Source organism: Carcharodon carcharias, chromosome 23 (genome assembly GCF_017639515.1).
Source record: "Carcharodon carcharias isolate sCarCar2 chromosome 23, sCarCar2.pri, whole genome shotgun sequence".
Taxonomy (NCBI): domain Eukaryota; kingdom Metazoa; phylum Chordata; class Chondrichthyes; order Lamniformes; family Lamnidae; genus Carcharodon; species Carcharodon carcharias.
Genome location: NC_054489.1, coordinates 18,363,099 through 18,382,732, shown reverse-complemented (window position 1 = coordinate 18,382,732; position 19,634 = coordinate 18,363,099). Strand labels below are relative to the sequence as shown.

Sequence of the window (19,634 nt, the reverse complement as noted above, 5' to 3'; positions counted from 1 at the left end):
CTAATTAAGAATGGATGGTAGGGCACTCAAGGTATAGCTCTACTGGGGGTGGGAAGAGCATAAAAGATTTAAAAATATTTAAAAATAATGGAAATAGGTGGGAAAAGAAAAATCTATATAATTTATTGGAAAAAAACAAAAGGAAGGGGGAAACAGAAAGGGGGTGGGGAAGGAGGAGGGAGTTCAAGACCTAAAGTTGTTGAATTCAATATTCAGTCCGGAAGGCTGTTAAGTCCCTTGTTCTGGTCTCTGATACTAGAATAAAGTTTCTCTGCTGCTGAGCTACTGAAGGCAAAAATGGTAGATTAGAGATGCTCGAATTATTGTCCTTAATCATCAAGCAAACTATGAACCTGGCTATCAGTTTGTGAAGCTTTGGTCACCTGCCTCCTGCAGACAGCCGCTGAAACGGAGCAGAAAATTTAAACAATTAATTTGCAAATTTTTAATTGTGGGGGTGGGAAGGACAGACTTTCTTTGAATTCGGTATTTTGTTTTATAATTTTTCATATATGACCCATGAGACTCCAGGTGTGCAAGTAAATGATTGATGATCAATCCCTGCAATTAGTGATAATCAAATTCTTGCCCATGCTAATCTTAAAACAAGTATTTGGAAATAAAAAATACAATTTTCACTTTGAGAGAACTTTTAAATTTATTTTTAATTACCTCAGAACTGACTTTAACAAGAAGCAAAGTTTGAAGTATAGAAGTACTGTGCGAATCAGCTACCATTCTGTACAATTGGTCATAAACTGCAGAATTTAAATTGATTTCTTAAAGAAACTACTTAAAAAATCTTGTTGACCAATCACATTTCATCAATCAGCACCTATATTTGAGTTACCGTCAAAACATGTCAACAATAAAGGGACATAAGTGACTACGTGGACCAATTTGCACAGGTTCCAATTAAAAGCTGATCACAACCGATTGGAGTGGTTCCCTCACTTTAAACCTGTTACATGTATATAAAGCTAGCCCTTTGATAAAAGAAAATAAAGACATGTAATTACATTGCGCCTTTCATGACCTCAGGACATCTCAAAGCGTTTGACAGCCTTTTGAAGTATTGTGGTAATGTAGGAAACATGGCTGCCAATTTGCACACAGAAAGCTCCCACAAACAGCAATGAGATAAATTACCCAGATTTTTTTTTTTATGTCTCTTAGGTTGAGTCATAAATATTGGTCAGGACACCAGCTGCTCTTCTTGGAATAGGGATCAGTTACATCCACCTGAGAAAGTAGACTGGGCCTTGGTTTAACATTGCAACCAAAAGGTCAGTGTAGCTGTCCCTCAGCACTGCACTGAAGTATCAGATTATGAGTTCAAGTGTCTGGAGAGGACAAGAATTCACAGCATAAAATCCCACTACTGTAATCCCATCTCTAGAGCAAATAATTGAGATAATTAGAAAGTTCCTGTCAAATATTAATATTTTCACGTCACGTTGATTTAAATTGCAAAATATAACAATCAAACCAAAATCTCAGTACTGCAAACAGTTATTTTTTGGGGATGTGGAGGTGGGATGCAATAGAGGTTAAATCATTGAACACCAAAAAGGAGAAATCTTGGAAAGACAAAAATAATTCTAAGGTTGATAGTTATATATTATTCTGTTGTGGTGCTTGATGTAATCCATCAACCATGGAAAATTCTAGCTCTGTGTAATTTGAGTAGGGACTGGATCCATTTCTTCCACCCCAGGTATTATCCTAGGCTGCAACCACCCAGCACAATCAAATTTGCAATGTATGGTCATTATGAATGCTTAGCACTTTCATGAGGTCTGTGTTCCATTGCCAGCAATGTTGCATTTTGCATTCATTATTTTTATCTTTTATACTGGCTAATTACAAGTGTTATACACCAATAAAAACCTGCAACTTTTCAAAGCAATGCAAGCATACATAAATCTCAGTATCAGCAGAGGATTCCCTGCTACCTAATGCTTTATAAGATACCTATAGAAAATAAACAGACTGCTTAAATAGAAAAGATATACAGATTGAAGAATACTCATAAGGAATGAGTAGTCGACAAACTAATCACTGTCACTGTCCCCGAGCAAGATCAGGTTGACAGGCTTCTTGAAGTTACGCTAAGGGGGGTGGAGGGCCCCTTTTGCAAATCATTTTAATTAATTTAACTTTATTTGTGACCTGGCATAATTGCAACTGGGGAAAATTATTATTGTGAGTTTGCAACATCTTGAACTCCCTCATGTAAACCTTTAAGGCTGTACCTGTACTGGTCGCCTATGTGGAAGTATTCTGCTTTTGAATGTTTTTCTCTGTTGGCACACACAGGGATCAGTACAGTGCAATCAGTAATGCTGCATTTTCCACTCAGTACATGGAACTATAATAGTTTTAAGATTATTTAGATGAAGAATGAAAAGGAGATTGCAATTGCAAGCAGCCAGACCGTGCATAACAAACAAGTCAATGTCATGACAACTGTGTTGTCTCGTATCTGGAGATCTGTAATCCAATACACTCTTCCTTGAGGGCTAGTCTTCATTGCCATTAACTGTAAAATCTTCATTCCATACACAACGTGTACGTCTCCAGCAGCTGCTCAGATGAACAAGGATGTCATCAGAAGAACTTGACGCCTTTGCTGTCACTAAGGGTGAAGATCTCTGCCTTTCGCTCAGATTGCAAAGACTGTAGTGCCCGTAGCAGAAGCCATTCCTCCAAACCATGGAACTCTAGCAAGGACAGAACATAATGCCTGTGATGAAAGCATGACAATTTTCATTCTCGTTGACAACATAATTCTATGGAAATTTACTAGGTGAGTTGGATACACGTCAGTAAGCTCTTTATAATAATGGGAGCTGCTTGAAAGATAAGGCAGGACCATCAGCGTTTGAAACAAAAAGGCACACTATCATTCCTGACCTTTTATCAGTATGGCACTTCTGACAAAAAGTCAAGCATAAGAAAGTTACTTATCTTCTCTCACTCACTAACTGCAGTGTATTTTCTGTGTGTCAGATTCCAGTGTTAGATTCTTTGCATCCCTGTGAGATCAAGCTAACTCTCAAAACCGATAGGCTTTTATACTTGAAAAAAAATTCTTCATTTCATTTTGCAATATGACATTCTTAAACATAACTAAGAAATTCTATAGAATAGAAAGCTGAAGATGGCCCATCCAGATGTATGGCTAGTGTGCTGTCATCATAGAGATAGTGTAAACAGAGAAAGACTGTTTCCACTGCTTCATGAAATAGCAACATGACAGCACTGACCTGATTATCATTAGAAAGTATGAGGCAGAAGTTGGAAAACACTTTTTCACTGAGGGGGTCATTAGAATATCAGATCAGCCATGATCTTATTAAATGACAGAGAAGGTTTGAGGGACTAAGTGGCCTACTCTGACTCCTTGCTCGTATATGCAATGCTTTACCACACTAATGCACAGACTGCAACATAATTTAAAAGTGGACTGAATAAGTGTGGGAAGAGAACAAATATAAAAGGGCAGGAAAATGGGAAAGCATACAACTTCAGGTAAAGACTGCCATGGATGTAATGGGCCAAATAGTTTCCTCTTGTACGGTAAATTTATTGGTTCTAAATTACATAATAAATTGATGAAACACACCCAATTTATTTTTTTCCTTTTACTTCATTTTATGAGGGTAACTTAGCTTAAAATTAAATGTATTAGGACATGAATTTGTAACCAGAATGGTCTATTGCTTCTGGATCGTCTTAAACAGCACAATGGGAACAGTTATTTTTATACAGTTATGTGGTTACAAGTTTGTTTTCATCAGAAGTAGACAAACCAATTTGTCAATTGTATATAGCACCTCCTTAATTATCAATGAAGAGTTCATAGAAAAATGATGGCAGTTGAGTTTAGAAGGATACTCTGTTGAATTCTAGATGTCAGGATATAGAGAGAGAAAAACAAGAACAATTAAAAGGGGAGACAACTTGCCAATTGCTTCCAGTGCTCAATTAATGGCAGGTAATTATCAAAACTCCTTACCTTCACCCTCAGTGTCATCTCCATTGGAGAGTTCATAAAATGTAAAAACAGAGTTTGTCATGGCATTCTTTGAAACCTGCAAAATATTTTAACACCAGACATTTATTCACAAGATAAAGAGCTTTAAAGAAAATAGATGGCTCTCAGCTCAGGATGTTTAAGCATAGCTATAGTCAAGATAATTGCACATAAATTTTAAGGTAATCTAACTCACGTCACTTTATTGGGATTGGTATTAAATTGCATAGTAATGAAAGACTGGTGAAATCACCACTTAAAATTAATTATGTACACATACCATATTGATGATCAAACTATTGATCAAAGACTACCTTTGCTTTGGAGGAAACACCTGTACCATTTCTGTCATGTATCGCTGACACTTAGTAGCTTCATGTGACATGATTCTAGTGGATGTTAAAACATCTGAATTCTTAAAAAAGGGAATTCTCTGGTGACCTGGCTAACATTTCGCCTTCAAGCTATACAAATTTACTGGTTGTTTATCTCATTTCTACGATTCTGCTGCGCACAACTTGCATCGATGAGTGTAGCTGCAACAAGAGTCAGGAAGCTCATCGAAGCCATTCAGGATAATACAACCCATTTGATCATACCCCATTCACCAACCTAAGCCATCACTTCCTCCACCACTGGTGCCCTGTTGCAGCAGTGTGTACCATATACTTGCCATGGTTCCTGTGACAACATCTTCCAAACCCGCGACCTCTAGCACCTAGAAGATACAGGCAGACAATGCACAGGAACACCATCACCTACAAGTTCCCCTCCAAGTCACAGACCATCCAGACTTGGAACTATAGTTCCATTCCTTCACTGTCACTAGGTCAAAATCATGGAACTCCCTTCCTAACAACACTGACACCAGTTAACTGCAGCAGCTCAAGGTGGCAGCTCACCACCATGTCTCAAGGGCAATTAAGGATGAGCAACATATGCCGGCCTTGCCAGCAATGCCCACATCCCATGAAAGAATTAAAAAAATTAAAAATGATGCTACATCTACTGAGAACAATGACCACATTTCAGAATTAATTGTACGTGAAGTGATGTTAGATGTTTGAGTCATAATGAAGTGTTATATAAATGCAAGTTTTGTTTTTACTGGGTTTCTTTTAGATTAGATTTTATTTACTAATTTCCACTTTTGGGCCAGTGCTCCCTGCAATTCAGTTAACTGGATTACTACATTAGGCAAATTGTGAAATTGAATAGTTTTCAACAAGGATAAAATAACTTTGGAACAGAATTTATTTTCTTGAAGCATTACAATCCTAAAGTAGTGTTACAACATAGTTTGCTGCAGTTTCTGAATTTAGGATGGGTTAGGAATTTTTTTTTCCATTTTTACTCATCAAATTGAGGTACAATAGCATTCTGCAAATGGAAGGATTTTCCACTTTTTGCACCATAATTTCTTTGATGCAATCAGTATCAAGAACGCACAGGTCAGACACAGAACATGAGTGGAATAAATCTCAATGTACTCTGCCCTAATTGCATCAGCATGGTATTTCCAATTCAAGCTAAATTTGGAAGCAAAAGAGAAATAAAAAGGATAGGAATATAAAGTTTGTAGAATGGTAAGCAATTTTGAACATGTTAAAAATTGAGTAGTTTGTATACATTTTAAGACTTGGCAGTGGTTAGCATATGGTCTTTCATCTTTGGGAAGGACCATCGTGGACTGATTCGATGAAAGGCTCCTCTAATTGTTGGAGCTAAGAACCAGAATGAAATTAGTTTGAATAATCCCTCATGCCCGGTGAATGCAAGCCCGTAACAAAACTGACCATGTTGATCTGGACAATTTGGCACTAGACTCTCACTGAGATAGGCATCAAGGATGGATGTGAAAGGGGAATACCATATTGGTGCAGTTAAGGCTGAAAATCATTAAATATCATAATACCATGAGTTTCTCTTTGCTTTGATATATTGCTGGTCATAGAGCTTTTTTGTTAAGGGAAGTTCTACCTATCATCAGTTACTTTGCAAAATTGACAAAACAAATACAGCAAAAAGAGATTTGTGGTGAATTAAGTTAAAAACCCTCTACGTATTGATCAGGGTATTTGCTGTAATATGTGGAATGTGCTGCAAGAACACATTAAAAAAGCATGCAGCAAAGCAAGTTCTTACCCACTGATACACAAGTTTCCCCCACTCTTCTGGTCTCCTCCACATTATCAGACAGCGAGTTTTATTTTTATCAATCCACTCTAAGTTTCCTAACAGCAAAACAAATTACAGATTATACTCCTTAAAACACATTTGTGAGCTACATATTTCTTGATATTAACTTCAATACATAAATAGTGAAATTAGAAGTATAGTACTGGAAGTGTCCTTGTCCCTTATCCAAGTAGTCATTCACCACACATGAGTTTACGCATCCAAGGTCAGACTATTTGATCATGCCCAGCACCATAAGATCATTAGTCCATTCTGTCCTCACTTGATTTCCACACATGACGAGTGGCATCAGGAGCCCAATCCTTGGCTGATCTTTGCCTTCCCACCCCAGTGAGATTGATTGTAATACCCATGTCAACAAACCCTTTTTAACAAGCTGCCTTTCTAAGATCAACTAACTCAGCATAAGCCATGCAGCATCTTAGTCTGCATGGCCCAGTACCAACCAATGTGGTATGTGTATTCACTGTGAGCATTGTTATTTTTACAGTGAGCAGCTTACAAAGTAATCAGTAAATGTATTCATATAGATGACAATATGTAAACTGAGAATAAACAATTGTTATTTATAGCTGTGTTAATATTAAAAAAGGAACATCTAGGCTGGGCTTGGAGGAAATCTGAAGAAATTTTACAAGCAGATGCTTAAAACTTGGTTTTATTCTGTGCACAAACCTTTCTTCCGGAGTTCTTCTAATACAACTTGGATAGCTTCTATGGGAAACTTGCCTTTATAACAAAGTTAAGGGAAATATTTTGCTTTCTTGACAATGTTCTGGACAGCATTGTCCCTCCCATCTTTTGTCAGCAAAACTGTTTTCTTCCATCAAGTGATACCATTTCGCAACATACAACAGGGATACAATATTTTTTACTACACAGCATTTAACCTGTTTTGAAGAGATGGTGTCACTGAATTGGAGAATTAAGTTCCTGCTGTGCAAGCTCCATTCTTTGGAGTAAAGCTGCACAGCACAAATATACCTGTGACAGCACAAACTGATTTTTGTCTAATCACAGCAGGTTTTATCAATAGAGATAATGTCGCTGCATCTCTGATAACGACATCAATGGTTCCATCTTCTGTTTTGCTCACAACTTAGGACACCATCCAACCGAGGGAATGCTCGAGCCTTCGGAGGATTTACAAAGAAAGACAATTATGTTGCTAAATGGCTCTGAGTACCTGTACAAGGTGGGTACATAGGAATGTCTATATTGGATAAATTGTATCAATGAATAAACTGCAGGATGTGAGTTCAAGGATTCAAGCTTGGGTGAGTAAATGTGAAACAAAACAACCGAAGTCTACCATTTAATGAAGTTTAACTTTTCTCTATCTCAGAGGCTGACACAGTAAAGGATACGCTGGATCTTCTTATTGTGGAAGAGAGGGCTTTCTTGGGCTTCCAATACATCAATAGTATAGAGCTTGTGATAACGCAGGTAGGAGAGCACCAGTGAGCACCATGCTGCCAGTTGCTTATGCTGGGTGTTAGCATTTGGCTGCAGTCTAGAGATGGACAAGTAAAAGAACTGTAAAAATATCAAAATGTTTTCTTGTGCCAAAATAATTTATGATTCATTTTAAAAACAAGCACAAAATTTGGTCTCATAATAATCAATACATCCCACAAGTAATTCACCATATGTAGTACTTTGAGACATTTCAACACAATGAAGCACTTTTTGTAAATTCCAAACATTCCTTTATTTCAGTGGATCAATAATAATATAAATGTGACACTGAAGTGTGCGCACAGGAGTAGAGGGCTCAGGATAATCCATATCTGTCACTTTTAACACTGGCTCGTGGATTCAAGAGATAGAAAGAGACATCTTATTAATAATTTATCAATGCATAATACAAGCCCAGCACACGCAGTGCTTTATGAGATAATCCTCAATTATACTCACAAACCAATAATTCATTGAGTTTTGTGAAGTGCATCCTCTGACCACTTGCAGTAGTGTCAGCAAAGCAGCTTAAAAGTTCCTATAGTGTGCTGTACCTGTACGGTCAATTCTGGAAGGTAAGCGTTCCCAGTATGTGCAGTTAGTGCAGAAATATGCAAGTGCATTCGTCGTTGCAAATCCACTCCCCCCATCCTGGAGATTTGAAATGATGTATTCATTGTTCTCCAGTCATTTCACACACATGATCAACTATGGTTGGACATCAGCATCTTTGCTTCCCTACCTAGCTAGATATTGATTACACTAAAACATACTGCTCATTCACACTTGCTGCACACCTTTCCATGTGAATTGGTGAGTCACTAGCAATTCACATTCCGTTCCAACTCATCCTACATTTAGCTTCTTGTTCGTATCAATTCTATCTGACATACTGATCCTTACAAGGAGCATCAAATCAAGTGAAAAGGGCTGATATTTGTCTAGAACATTAACAATAATGGTAATTGGACAGATTGGACAAATATGTAATGGCAAAATCATGGGGGAATTACATCTGTTTCTCTTAAAAGTTGCTGTGTACGACTATAGTTAGAATGCTTGGCTCTGATGAGGGAGAGAAAACTTCTATAATTGTGCTGTTGCTGCCCTGTAAATCAACAAATCACAGGCCAAGATTTAAATTAATCTTACCATCTCACCCTGCCCTGACAGGCAAGATCAAACCGGAGATTAAACAACAAAAGAATTGGATAGTTTCTCAGTCGCAAATACATTCTTGTCCTGAGCTCAGCTAGATTTTTGTTTAAGAGCTTGTTTTAATGAATTAGCATATCCATTGAAGACGGTCTACTATCTTTGCCAACATTGGGGAAAAAATTGACTATCAACAATTTTTTTCTTTTTTGCATAGAGCTATATTTAGTATCCCTGCCCTAAGCAACAATCAATATTGGTGACTTAATGATGGGTAAAATGAGCGTCCGTTGACGTATGTGGTTAACTTTTGGACTTTTGTTTCTTTTGGTATTCTTTTTGCTTAAACTTTAAAATTACATTTCCCAATAATGCAAGACAAGCAGCAAGAGAGATTTAATTATTTACATTCCCAACCCAACATAAAGGCTTTGGCATAAGACTGAACCAGGGGCTATACTATCCCCCTCAAAGCAGATAGCCCAATTTCTAGCTCCCAGATTGCAAAGCGTCACTGCCATGTGTGTGTGGAGATTCCTATTAGTCTGCCTTTCAACTTGGTTCATTGAGAAGACTGGGGAAAATTAAAAGGGAAGGGCACAGGACAGTGAAACTTCTGCCTTTGAAAAATTGCTTATAAATTTTCCCCCTTTGCTCCTAAGGGTGTTGACTCTTTGCTGGAGTACAGTTCCGTAGACATTAGCCACTCTCCAGTAACTTGGCCACTCTTCATCTGTGAATCTTGATATTGGCATGTTAATTAAAAGTGGCAATCAGAAATGGGAACCCTGGTGGATTTTTCCCCTTTCTAACCTCAATTCTGAGGCTGATTGTAGCACCCCTACTGCTGCTTTGACTGCATTTAGCTAACTCAGACTGAAATCAGACATCCTTCTGCTCTGTGGAACTCAATTGTTCACTATCTTAATTAAGTGAGCAACTGGTAAAGCTAGCCTTTTGCAAGGGAATAGTCAAACTGCTTTATTAGAAATTTCACAGGTCGAGATAGTGCAATGCATTATAGTCAGACCTGCTGAGTTTTTCCAGCATTTTCTGTTTCAGTACAATGCACTACACTGACTGGAGAGCAATGTAGCAAAAATTGGTGGTGTCACTTTCAAATCCCTCCATGGCTTAGCCCTTCCCTTTAACTGTTATCTTTAACAGACTTACTACTGTCCGCGAACTCTGCATTTTTCTAACTCTGGATTCTGGTGCATCCTTTTCTCTTGTGTATCCCATATGCCACTGCTACACTAATGGCAACTGTGCTTACAGCAGCTTAGGTCCCAAGCTCTGAGATTCCTCTGCTAAAGCTCTGACTCGCCAGCCCTTTCTCCTCCTTAAACCTCACCTCTTGACCAAATTTCTTTGGCTTGGTGTCAGTTTTTGTCTGATTACGTTTCTGTGAAGCGTTTCCGGACATTTTCTCTATGTTAAAGGCGCTATATAAATGAAAGTCCTTCCTGCTTATTGTCTCTTCACATAATTTGAAAAGCGGACATCTGTGTCAGCCACTACCTGCAGTCCAACCACAGCAAGAAATAAGACTGACAGGCAACTACAGTCTCATACACTAGTTTCAGTACGGTTACATCCATATAGGCAATGCAGAGAATAATGAGGTTGAATCCCAGTGTTAGTGGGAAGTCAATGACAAACAATATGCTAAATGAGGCCTCTTGAAGAAGGATCTCAGAGTTCCCCTAATTGAGATAGTAAACTCAAAACTGTAATATCAGACATGCTGGGGAGAATAAAAAGGTTCATACAGTTCAGGATTGGTAAGGGCAAGTTCAGGACAGAAGTGCTGCTTTACAAAGAGGGTGAACAAAAGTTGTATTAGTTTTCTTGGAAGAGTGGCTAACAAGAACAGAATTAATTTCTTTTTACTAACATTATTAGACTGTTAAAGAGTTTTGTACTTATTTTAAAACAAAGGTATGACATACTTTCATGTTTGTGAAACTCTTAAACATATGAATCAGCTCCAATTTAGCTAGAGCGATCAAATAGTTGAGTGAATGATTGAGACTGATAACCTACAACAACCTGCGACAGATCTGATGTGTTTTGCAACCTACAATCTGAAGCACATTGTGGATGTTGTAATAATGCAAGTTGTGAATCAATACTACACTTTTAAAGCTCTCCCTTAAAACCTTGGCTGCTGTTACATGATGGGTACACATAACATGAAGCCTGCTCAACTCTGCATGTTGAAAACAGTGTGCCATGTTAATGATTCTTCCAACACGACTAATTAAAGATATACCACTAGGACAATTGGAACAAGAAAAAGGAATTCAAAACATTACTTCTATAGTTTGTAAATGGTTGCCTTAAGCCTCAGAGATTCAGAAGAGTGAGGAACATCACAGAAGCATTCCCAAGGACTTAAACTGAAGCAGACTAAGCAGCAGCAGAGAGAAGTGAACGGCGCAAGAGAAAAGTGACGTTACAGCACTAGCAGAGCTGGCAGGAGTAAGTTTACAGATAAACATGCAATTTAATGTATCTTTAACTTAAACTAGATCCAAGAAATTATTTTTGAAACAAATAAGACAAATTGATTAAATACATAAACTTTAATTAGTGTAAATAAAACAAGGTTATATAAGGATGGCAGTGTAGGTGGTGTGCTACAACTGCAGCACATGGGAATTTGTGGAGAGCATTGTGATCCTGGATGACAACATCTGCAATAAAGGTTTGAATCTCGAGAAAATTTCAGCTCAGCGTTGTTGAGCTGGAGTCCAAGGTGTAGACAGTACACGGCATCAGGGAGTTGGAAGAGTTACCTGGATGTTTTTACTTAGGAGACAGTCACACCCCTTAGATTAGGAAGTAGTACGGGTCTGATTAGTGGTCAGGGAGAGGAGGGTATGACAGATATAAGGGGAGCCCAGGTGCAGCGTTGGAAGAGCCTGGGATTTTACCCTTGTTCAACAAGTATGAGGATCTTGCTGACTGTGTGGATGAGTACAAAGTCTACAGCATTGGTGAGCAAGCTGCCCAAGATGTCTGTGCAGCAGACTATTCAAGTGGGTGAAGCAAAAAGGAATGTTGTAATGGTCGGGGACACTAGAGTCAGGGAATAGATAGATACTGTTTTCTGCAGCTGGGACTGGGAGTTTTGAAGTTTGTCTTGACTGCTTGGCACCAGGGTTGAAGAAGAACTTGGGAGTGGGAAAGGGTAGATCCAGTTGTCGTGGTTCATGTTGGAACTAATGACATATGTAGAACTAGGAATTAGCAGCTTCTGCTGAGAGTATTTGAGGAGTAGGGTCGAAATTAAAAAGCAGAAAGCAGAAGCTCACAGCTAATAATGTCTGGATTGTTACAAGAGCCACTTCCAAACTGACATTGGGCCAAACAAAATGAGAGGTTTGTGGCTACAACAGTGACATGGAGTAGGGGTTTTGATTCATGAGGCACTGGTACCAACACTGGAGAAAGAGAAAACTGTACCACGGGGTCGGGGCTTCACTTAAACTGAGCTATGGGCAGTGTGCCAGCAAATTGAATATCTAGGGCAGGAGATAGAGGTCTAAACTCATGGTGGAGCAGGGGTGGTAGAGGATTCAGGAACGGGTAAATTCAAAAGTAAAAAGAGAAATTATGAGGCTGTTGAGCTGAGTAGTGATTTGGGTTAAAAAATCAGTAGAAATGGACAGGAAGAGAAAGAGGACTTAACACAGGTTATGCAGCTTTAATGATTAGGATGAGAAAAGAGAGGAATAGAAAGGTACTAAAGCTGAATACACTATGTTTCAATGTGCAAAGCAATTAGTACAAAATAGATTAATTATACAGACAGAAATTAATGGGTTTGATCTGAGACCATTATGGAGAGCTGGTTGCAGAGTGACTAAAGTGGGAAAATAAATATTCCAGGATACTTAAGCTTTAGAAAAAGTTGGCAAAAAAGTAAAGGAAGAGGAGTAGCCCTGATAGTAAAGGATGGAATAAAAACAGTAGAAAGAAAGGACCTCCAGTTGGAAAATCAAGAAGTAGGATCAATATGGGTGGAGCTAAGAGATAACAGAACAAAACAATAGGGAGAGATGTTTATAGACCCCCTAACAGATATTGGAATGTCAGACAGAGAGGTGCGTGTAACAAGAACAATACAGTATTCGTGGGAAACTTTAATCTTCATACAGATTGGACAGCCCAAATTTGCAAGATAGTTTTCTAGATCAGTATTTTGAGGAACTAACTAGGGAACCGATTACTTTAAATCTAGTTTTCTTCAATGAGACCGGGTTACTGTAAAAAAGAGCCTTGGGGATGAATGTTCATAATATCATGGAATTTTATATTGAGTTTGAGAGTCTAGTCAAGCCCAAAACTAGAATCTTAAATCTGAACAAATCGAAAAATGTAGGTGTGAGAGGTGAATATAAATTGGGAAACTAGATTAAAAGATATGATGGTAGGCAATGGCAAAATTTAAAGAATTCATAATTTACAACAAAGATACATTCCATTAAGAACTCAAAAAAAAAAGAGGAGGATTGGTCCAAGTGTGCTTAACATGAGAAGTTATAGTATTCGATTAAAGGAAGAGATTATAATGTGCCAGAAAGAGATGTGAGCCTGATGATTGAGAGGATTTTAAAATGCAAAGGGTGACAAAGAAACTGATCAAGAGAAAATAGGATATGAGCAGAAACTAGCTAGAGATAGAAAAACATATTGACTATGTAAAAAGGAAGAGATTAGCGAGAGTAAACATGAGTGCCTGTGGAACAGGCAGGAGAAATTATAATACAGTACAAAGGAGTGGCAGCGACATTAAACAAATAACTTTGTATCTGTCTTGATGGTAGGAGATACAAAAAAGCCTTTGGAAATAATGTGGAACTAAGGAATATAAGGGACTTAAGGATGTTTCTATTAGTAAAGAAATAATACTGGAGAAATTAATGGGACAGAAAGTCAACAAATCCGTCGAACCCATTGGCCTAGACCTTATAGTTTTCAAATTAATGGCTATAGAGGTAGTGGATTCTGATCCAAAGATGCTACATTGGTTCTGATCTTTCAGAATTCTCCACATTCTAGAAAGATCCCCATAGACCGGAAGGTAACAAACGTAACCATGCTATTCAAGAAAGGAGAGAGACGAAAAATAGAGAACTACAGACCAGTTAGCCTGACATCAGTAGTAGGGAAAATGCTGAAATCTATTGTTAGGGATGTGATATTGGGGCACTTAGAAAATCATAATATGATTGGGCAAGAGTCCACATGGATTTATGAAAAGGGAAATGGTGTTTGACAAATCTGTTAAGAGCTTTTTGAGGATTTAGCGAATAGGATGGATAAAGGGTAAACCAGACCATCTAGTGCCTTTGGATTTTCAAAAAGCATTGGATAAGGTGCCACACAACAGGTCATTATACAAAATGAGGGCACAGGGAATTGGGGTTAATATATAAGCAGGGACAAATGATTGATTAATGGATACAAAACAAAGGGTAGAAATAAATGGGTCATTTTCAGTTCAGGCTGGCTGGTTGTAGCTAATGGGCTACCACAAGATCAATGCTCGAGCCTCAGATATTTACAATCTATTTCATGACTCAGGCGAGGGGATCGAGTGTAACATATCCACGTTTGTTGATGATATAAAGTTTGGTGGGAAAGTAAGCTACAAGGAGGATGCAAAGAGGCTGCAAAAAGATTTAGATTGGTTAAATGAGTGGACAAGTGTATGGCAGATGGAATATAACATGGAAACATGTGAAGTTATCCATTTTTGTAGGAAAAATAGAAAAGCAGAATTTTTTTTTAAACGGTGAGAGGACTGGAAAGTAGGAATTCTCCTGGGTACCCCAGTGTTCTTGTACATGAATGGCAGGGAGTTAACATGCAGCTACAGCAAGCAATTAGGAAACCAAATGGTATGCTAAACTTTATTACAAAAGGAATTAGTGAAACCAAGCCTGGAGTAGAGTGTGGGCCTGCTTAGCCAAAGAAGAATATCTTTAGAGAGGGAGTGCAATGAGGATTCCGCTAGACTGGGTACTGGGGTGAGCGGATCGCCCTATGAGAAGAGATTTGAGTAGACAAGGCTGAGAGTTAAGAAGAATGAGGAGTGAGCTCATTGAATCATATAAAATGCTGGACATTTCCCTAGATGGGGAATCTAGAATTAGGAATCACAGTGTCAGAATAAAGGGTCTGCTATTTAAGACTGAGATGAGGAGAAACTTCTTCATTCGGGATTGTGAACCTTTAAAATTCTCAACTGCAGCGTGCTGTGGATGCTCACTCATGCAAGCAAACATGAAATAGGAGAAGTAGGCCATTTGGCCCCTTGAGTCTGCATGGCTGATCTGCTGATCTGTTTGTGTTTCGAATTTTTGCCCACTCACTCAAACTATTTATATCCTTCCGCAACATCATTATGTCCTCTTCACAACATACTTTCCTACCTACATTTGTGTCATCTGCAAATTTAATTACCATGTCTTTGCTCCCCTCATCTAAGTTATTGACATAAATTGTAAAAAGTTGAGGGTCCAGCACAGACCTCTGCCAATCAGAAAAAGACCCACTTATACATACTATTTTCTGCCAGCCAGCCAATCTTTTATATATGTTACCCTCTACATCATGAGTTTTTATTTTCCACAGTAACCTTTGATGTGGCGCCCTAGCAAATGCCTTCTGGAAATCCAAGTACAGCACATCGACAGGTTCCCCTTTATCCACAGAGCATGCTACTCCTTCAAAGAGCTCCAATAAATTGGTTAAACAATAAATCGGCAAAAATCTGGCAGATGGAGTACAATGCAGGAATATGTGAAGTAGTTCATTTTGGCAGGAAGCATAAAAAAGTTGAGTATTACTTAAACGGAGAATGGCTGCATAATTCTGAGGTGCAGAGAGATCTAGGTGTTCTAGTGCATGAGTCACAAAATGTTAGTAAGCAGGTACAGCAAATAAGAAAGAAGGCTAATGAAATGCTATTCTTTATTACGAGAGGAATGAAAATAAAAGTAAGGATGTTATCCTTCAGTTATACAGTGCATTGGTGAGTTCACATGTTGAATATTAGATGCAGTTTTGGTCTCCTTATTTAAGGAACCATGTAAGTGCATTGGATGCAGCTCAGAGGAGGTTAACTAGATTGATACCTGGAATGAACGTGTTGTCTTATGAGGAAAGGTTAGGCAGACCGAGCTTGTTTCCACTGGAGTTTAGAAAAGAGAGGGGTGACTTGATTGAAGTAAATAAATTCCTGAGTGGTATTGACAAGGTGGATGTGGAAAGGATGTTTCCTCTTGTGGGTGAGTCCAGAAGTAGGGGGTACTGTTTTAAAATTAAGGGTTGTCCTTTTAGAGATGAGGAGAAATTTTTTTCTCTCAGAGAGTTGAGTGGCTTTGGAACTTTCTGCCTCCGAAGGCGGTGTCATTCAATATTTTTAAGGCGTGGGTAAATAGATTCTACTTTGAGTTTCTCTTAAGTGCATGACCTCCTTAATGATCGATTCTAACATCTTCCCCACGACAGACATCAAGCTAACTGGCCTATAGTTTGCTGTTCTCTGCCTCCCTCCCTTCTTGAATACAGGGGCTATATTTGCTACTTTCCAATCTGATGAGGGATTATACTTGCTACTAGTCTGATGGAACCTTTCCAGAAACTAGTGAATTTTGGAAAATTAACACCAACACATCTACTACCTCATTAGCACCGTTTTTAAGACCCTAGGATGAAGTCCATCAGGACCCGGAGGCTTGTCAGCCCACAACTCCATCAGTTTGGTTTGTACCGCTTCCCTAGTGACTGTAATTTCACCAAATTCCCCTCTCCCTTCTACCTCCTGATTTACAGCAATTACTGGGTTGGTTTTTTGTATCATCTATAGTGAAAACAGAAGCAAAATATTTGTTCAATTCATCCATCATGTCCTTAATAACTCCTCGCTACCACTTTACCTACTCTTTTCCTTTTTAACTACCTGTAGAAACTCTTGCTATCCGTTTTTACATTTCTAGCTAGCTTCCTTCATACTCTAATTTCTTTCTCCCGATTAACCTTTTAGTCATTCTCTGCTGTTCTTTATATGTTGACCAATCATCTGATCTGCCACTCATCTTTGTGCAGTTATATGCTTTTTCCTTAAGTTTGATACTTTCCTTAACTTCTTTAGTTAACCACAGATGGTGGGTCCTCCCCTTAGAATTTTTCTTGATAGTAGGAATATACTTATTGAGCATTCTGAAATATCCCCTTAAATGTCTACTACTGCTTCTCTATTGATCTATCCCTTAGCCTAGTATCCCAGTTCACTTCAGCTAGCTCAGCTTTCATGCCCATAGTTGCCCTTATTTAAGTTTAAAATACTCATCTTAGTCCCACTCTTTCCCTTTTCAAACTGGATGTAAAATTCAATCATATTGTAGTCACTGCTTCCTAGGGGTGCCTTCACTCTGAGGTCATTAATTAATCCTATCACATTACACAATACCAAGTCTAATATAACCTACTCTCTGGTTGGTTCAGTATATTCAGAGATCAACAGATTTTCGAATACCAAGAAAATCAAGGGACAAGGGGAAAATACAGTGGAATGGCGGAGAAGGCTTGAGGAGATGAATGGCCTCTACCTGCTCCCTTTTTCAAATGTGCTCATCTTATCATGGATTTGCCTCACCCCCTATACTCAATCATACAGCGAATCATTTCAATTAATCAGTCTTGTTCATCATCTTGTGATTGTTTCTGGAGCACTTTGGGACATTTTAATCACACTGAAAATTCTGTGATAATGCAAGTTGTTAATTTGCACAACACCCTCAAGGATCTGTCCTACATCCTTGGCTGCTGTGACACAATGTTTTATGTAGCTGGACTGAAAAATCCAGAAAAATGTCAGCCTTTGCAACAGTCCACATGGTATAAAATATACATTTAGACATTAGCAAATTTTATATGAGAATACATGATTGGGGGACCATTGAAGAAAACTTGAATCATGAGAGCTTTTTCTGTGGATTTGGGGATGGGGTATTTGGAGAAAGGGTATTTGGGGGGTTGTTTTGTTTTGGGGAGTGGATATTTGAGGGGTGGTTTTGGGAGGTCGTATTTGGGGGCTCTTTGGGGAGGGGGTATCTGGGGTTGTTTTGGGAGTAGGTATTTGCGGGCTTGTTTTGGAGTTATTTGGGGGTTCTTTGAGGAGTCGTCGTTTTGGGAGAGGGTATTTGGGGTGTTTTAGGGAGCAGGTATTTGAGGGCTTGTTTTGGGAAGGGCTATTTGGGGGCTCTCTGGGGAGGGTTCATTTTGGGAGGGGGTATTTGTGGGGGGGTTGTTTTTGGAGGGGATATTTGGGGAGGGATTTTTTTTGGCAGGGTTGTTTTGGGAGGGGGTAATGGGGGAGGGGTCATTTTTGGCGGGATTGTTTTGGAGGGTATTTGGGGAGGGGTTGTTTTGAAAGGGGGTGTTTTGGGAGGGGTTATCTGGGGAGGGGTTGTTTTGGAAGGGGGTATTTGGGGAGGGGTTGTTTTGGGAGGGGTTGTTTTGGGAGGGGTTATCTGGGGAGGGGTTGTTTTGGAAGGGGCTATCTGGAGAGGGGGTATTTGGGGAGGGGTTATCTGGGGAGGGGTTGTTTTGGAAGGGGGTATTTGGGGAGGGGTTGTTTTGGGAGGGGCTATCTGGGGAGGGGTTGTTTTGGGAGGGGTTATCTGGGGAGGGGTTGTTTTGGAAGGGGGTATTTGGGGAGGGGTTGTTTTGGAAGGGGCTATCTGGAGAGGGGGTATTTGGGGAGGGGTTGTTTTGGAAGGGGGTATTTGGGGAGGGGTTATCTGGGGAGGGGTTGTTTTGGGAGGGGTTATCTGGGGAGGGGTTGTTTTGGGAGGGGGTATTTGGGGAGGGGTTGTTTTGGGAGGGGTTATTTGGGGAGGGGTTGTTTTGGGAGGGGGTATTTGGGGAGGGGTTGTTTTGGGAGGGGTTATCTGGGGAGGGGTTGTTTTGGGAGGGGGTATTTGGGGAGGGGTTGTTTTGGAAGGGGGTATTTGGGGAGGGGTTATCTGGGGAGGGGTTGTTTTGGGAGGGGTTATCTGGGGAGGGGTTGTTTTGGGAGGGGGTATTTGGGGAGGGGTTGTTTTGGGAGGGGTTATTTGGGGAGGGGTTGTTTTGGGAGGGGGTATTTGGGGAGGGGTTGTTTTGGGAGGGGTTATCTGGGGAGGGGTTGTTTTGGGAGGGGGTATTTGGGGAGGGGTTGTTTTGGAAGGGTCTCTGGGCCCATTTTTTCTTTTCCCTTTCGCCTCATTTCTGGTTCTCCGCCCCGCGCGGGGAAGTGATTTTTCACCCGGCCTCAAACCCCGGGAACAGCCTCCGCTTCCCCGGCTTCAACTGTTTTTATTTTTAAAATCCAGGTCTCCTGAAAAGATAAAAGATATAAGCGCGACTTACGTGTAGAAAGGAGGGAAGTTATACTGCCAGGGCCACTCAAAGCTCATGGCGAAGGCCGGGACAGGAAGGTCCTGCTTCCTTGCAGCTTCCCTCCTACATCAACGCACCACCTCAAAGTGTCCCACATCAAACAGTCCCACCCCCCCTAACAACCCTTTCAAACCCACACTTCTTGTTTTCATTATAATCAGCTTTTTGCAGGGCAATAAACATCAGCGAATGTTGGGAGTGAGATTTGTAACTAAAAAGTTTCAAACACTAAAGGCACCTTTCCTTCTTTACTTATGCTGACTTGCTGTGCATTTGCAACAATTTTTGTTTCAAATTTCACGCATTTACAGTTTTAACTTAA

The 19,634-nt window shown here is 39.6% G+C and overlaps 1 protein-coding gene across 1 annotated transcript; it reads right to left on the bottom strand.

Moving 5' to 3' along the window:
* Positions 1-639: 639 nt before the first annotated feature.
* Positions 640-19,401, bottom strand: vps25 (vacuolar protein sorting 25 homolog). The gene is made up of 6 exons (XM_041173537.1): positions 19,283-19,401; positions 7,606-7,751; positions 6,914-6,967; positions 6,185-6,273; positions 4,022-4,097; positions 640-2,723 (listed from the first exon to the last, which is right to left on the bottom strand). The coding sequence occupies exons 1-6, from the start codon at positions 19,327-19,329 to the stop codon at positions 2,611-2,613; spliced, it is 525 nt and encodes a 174-aa protein (XP_041029471.1). The 5' UTR covers positions 19,330-19,401; the 3' UTR covers positions 640-2,610.
* Positions 19,402-19,634: the final 233 nt, after the last annotated feature.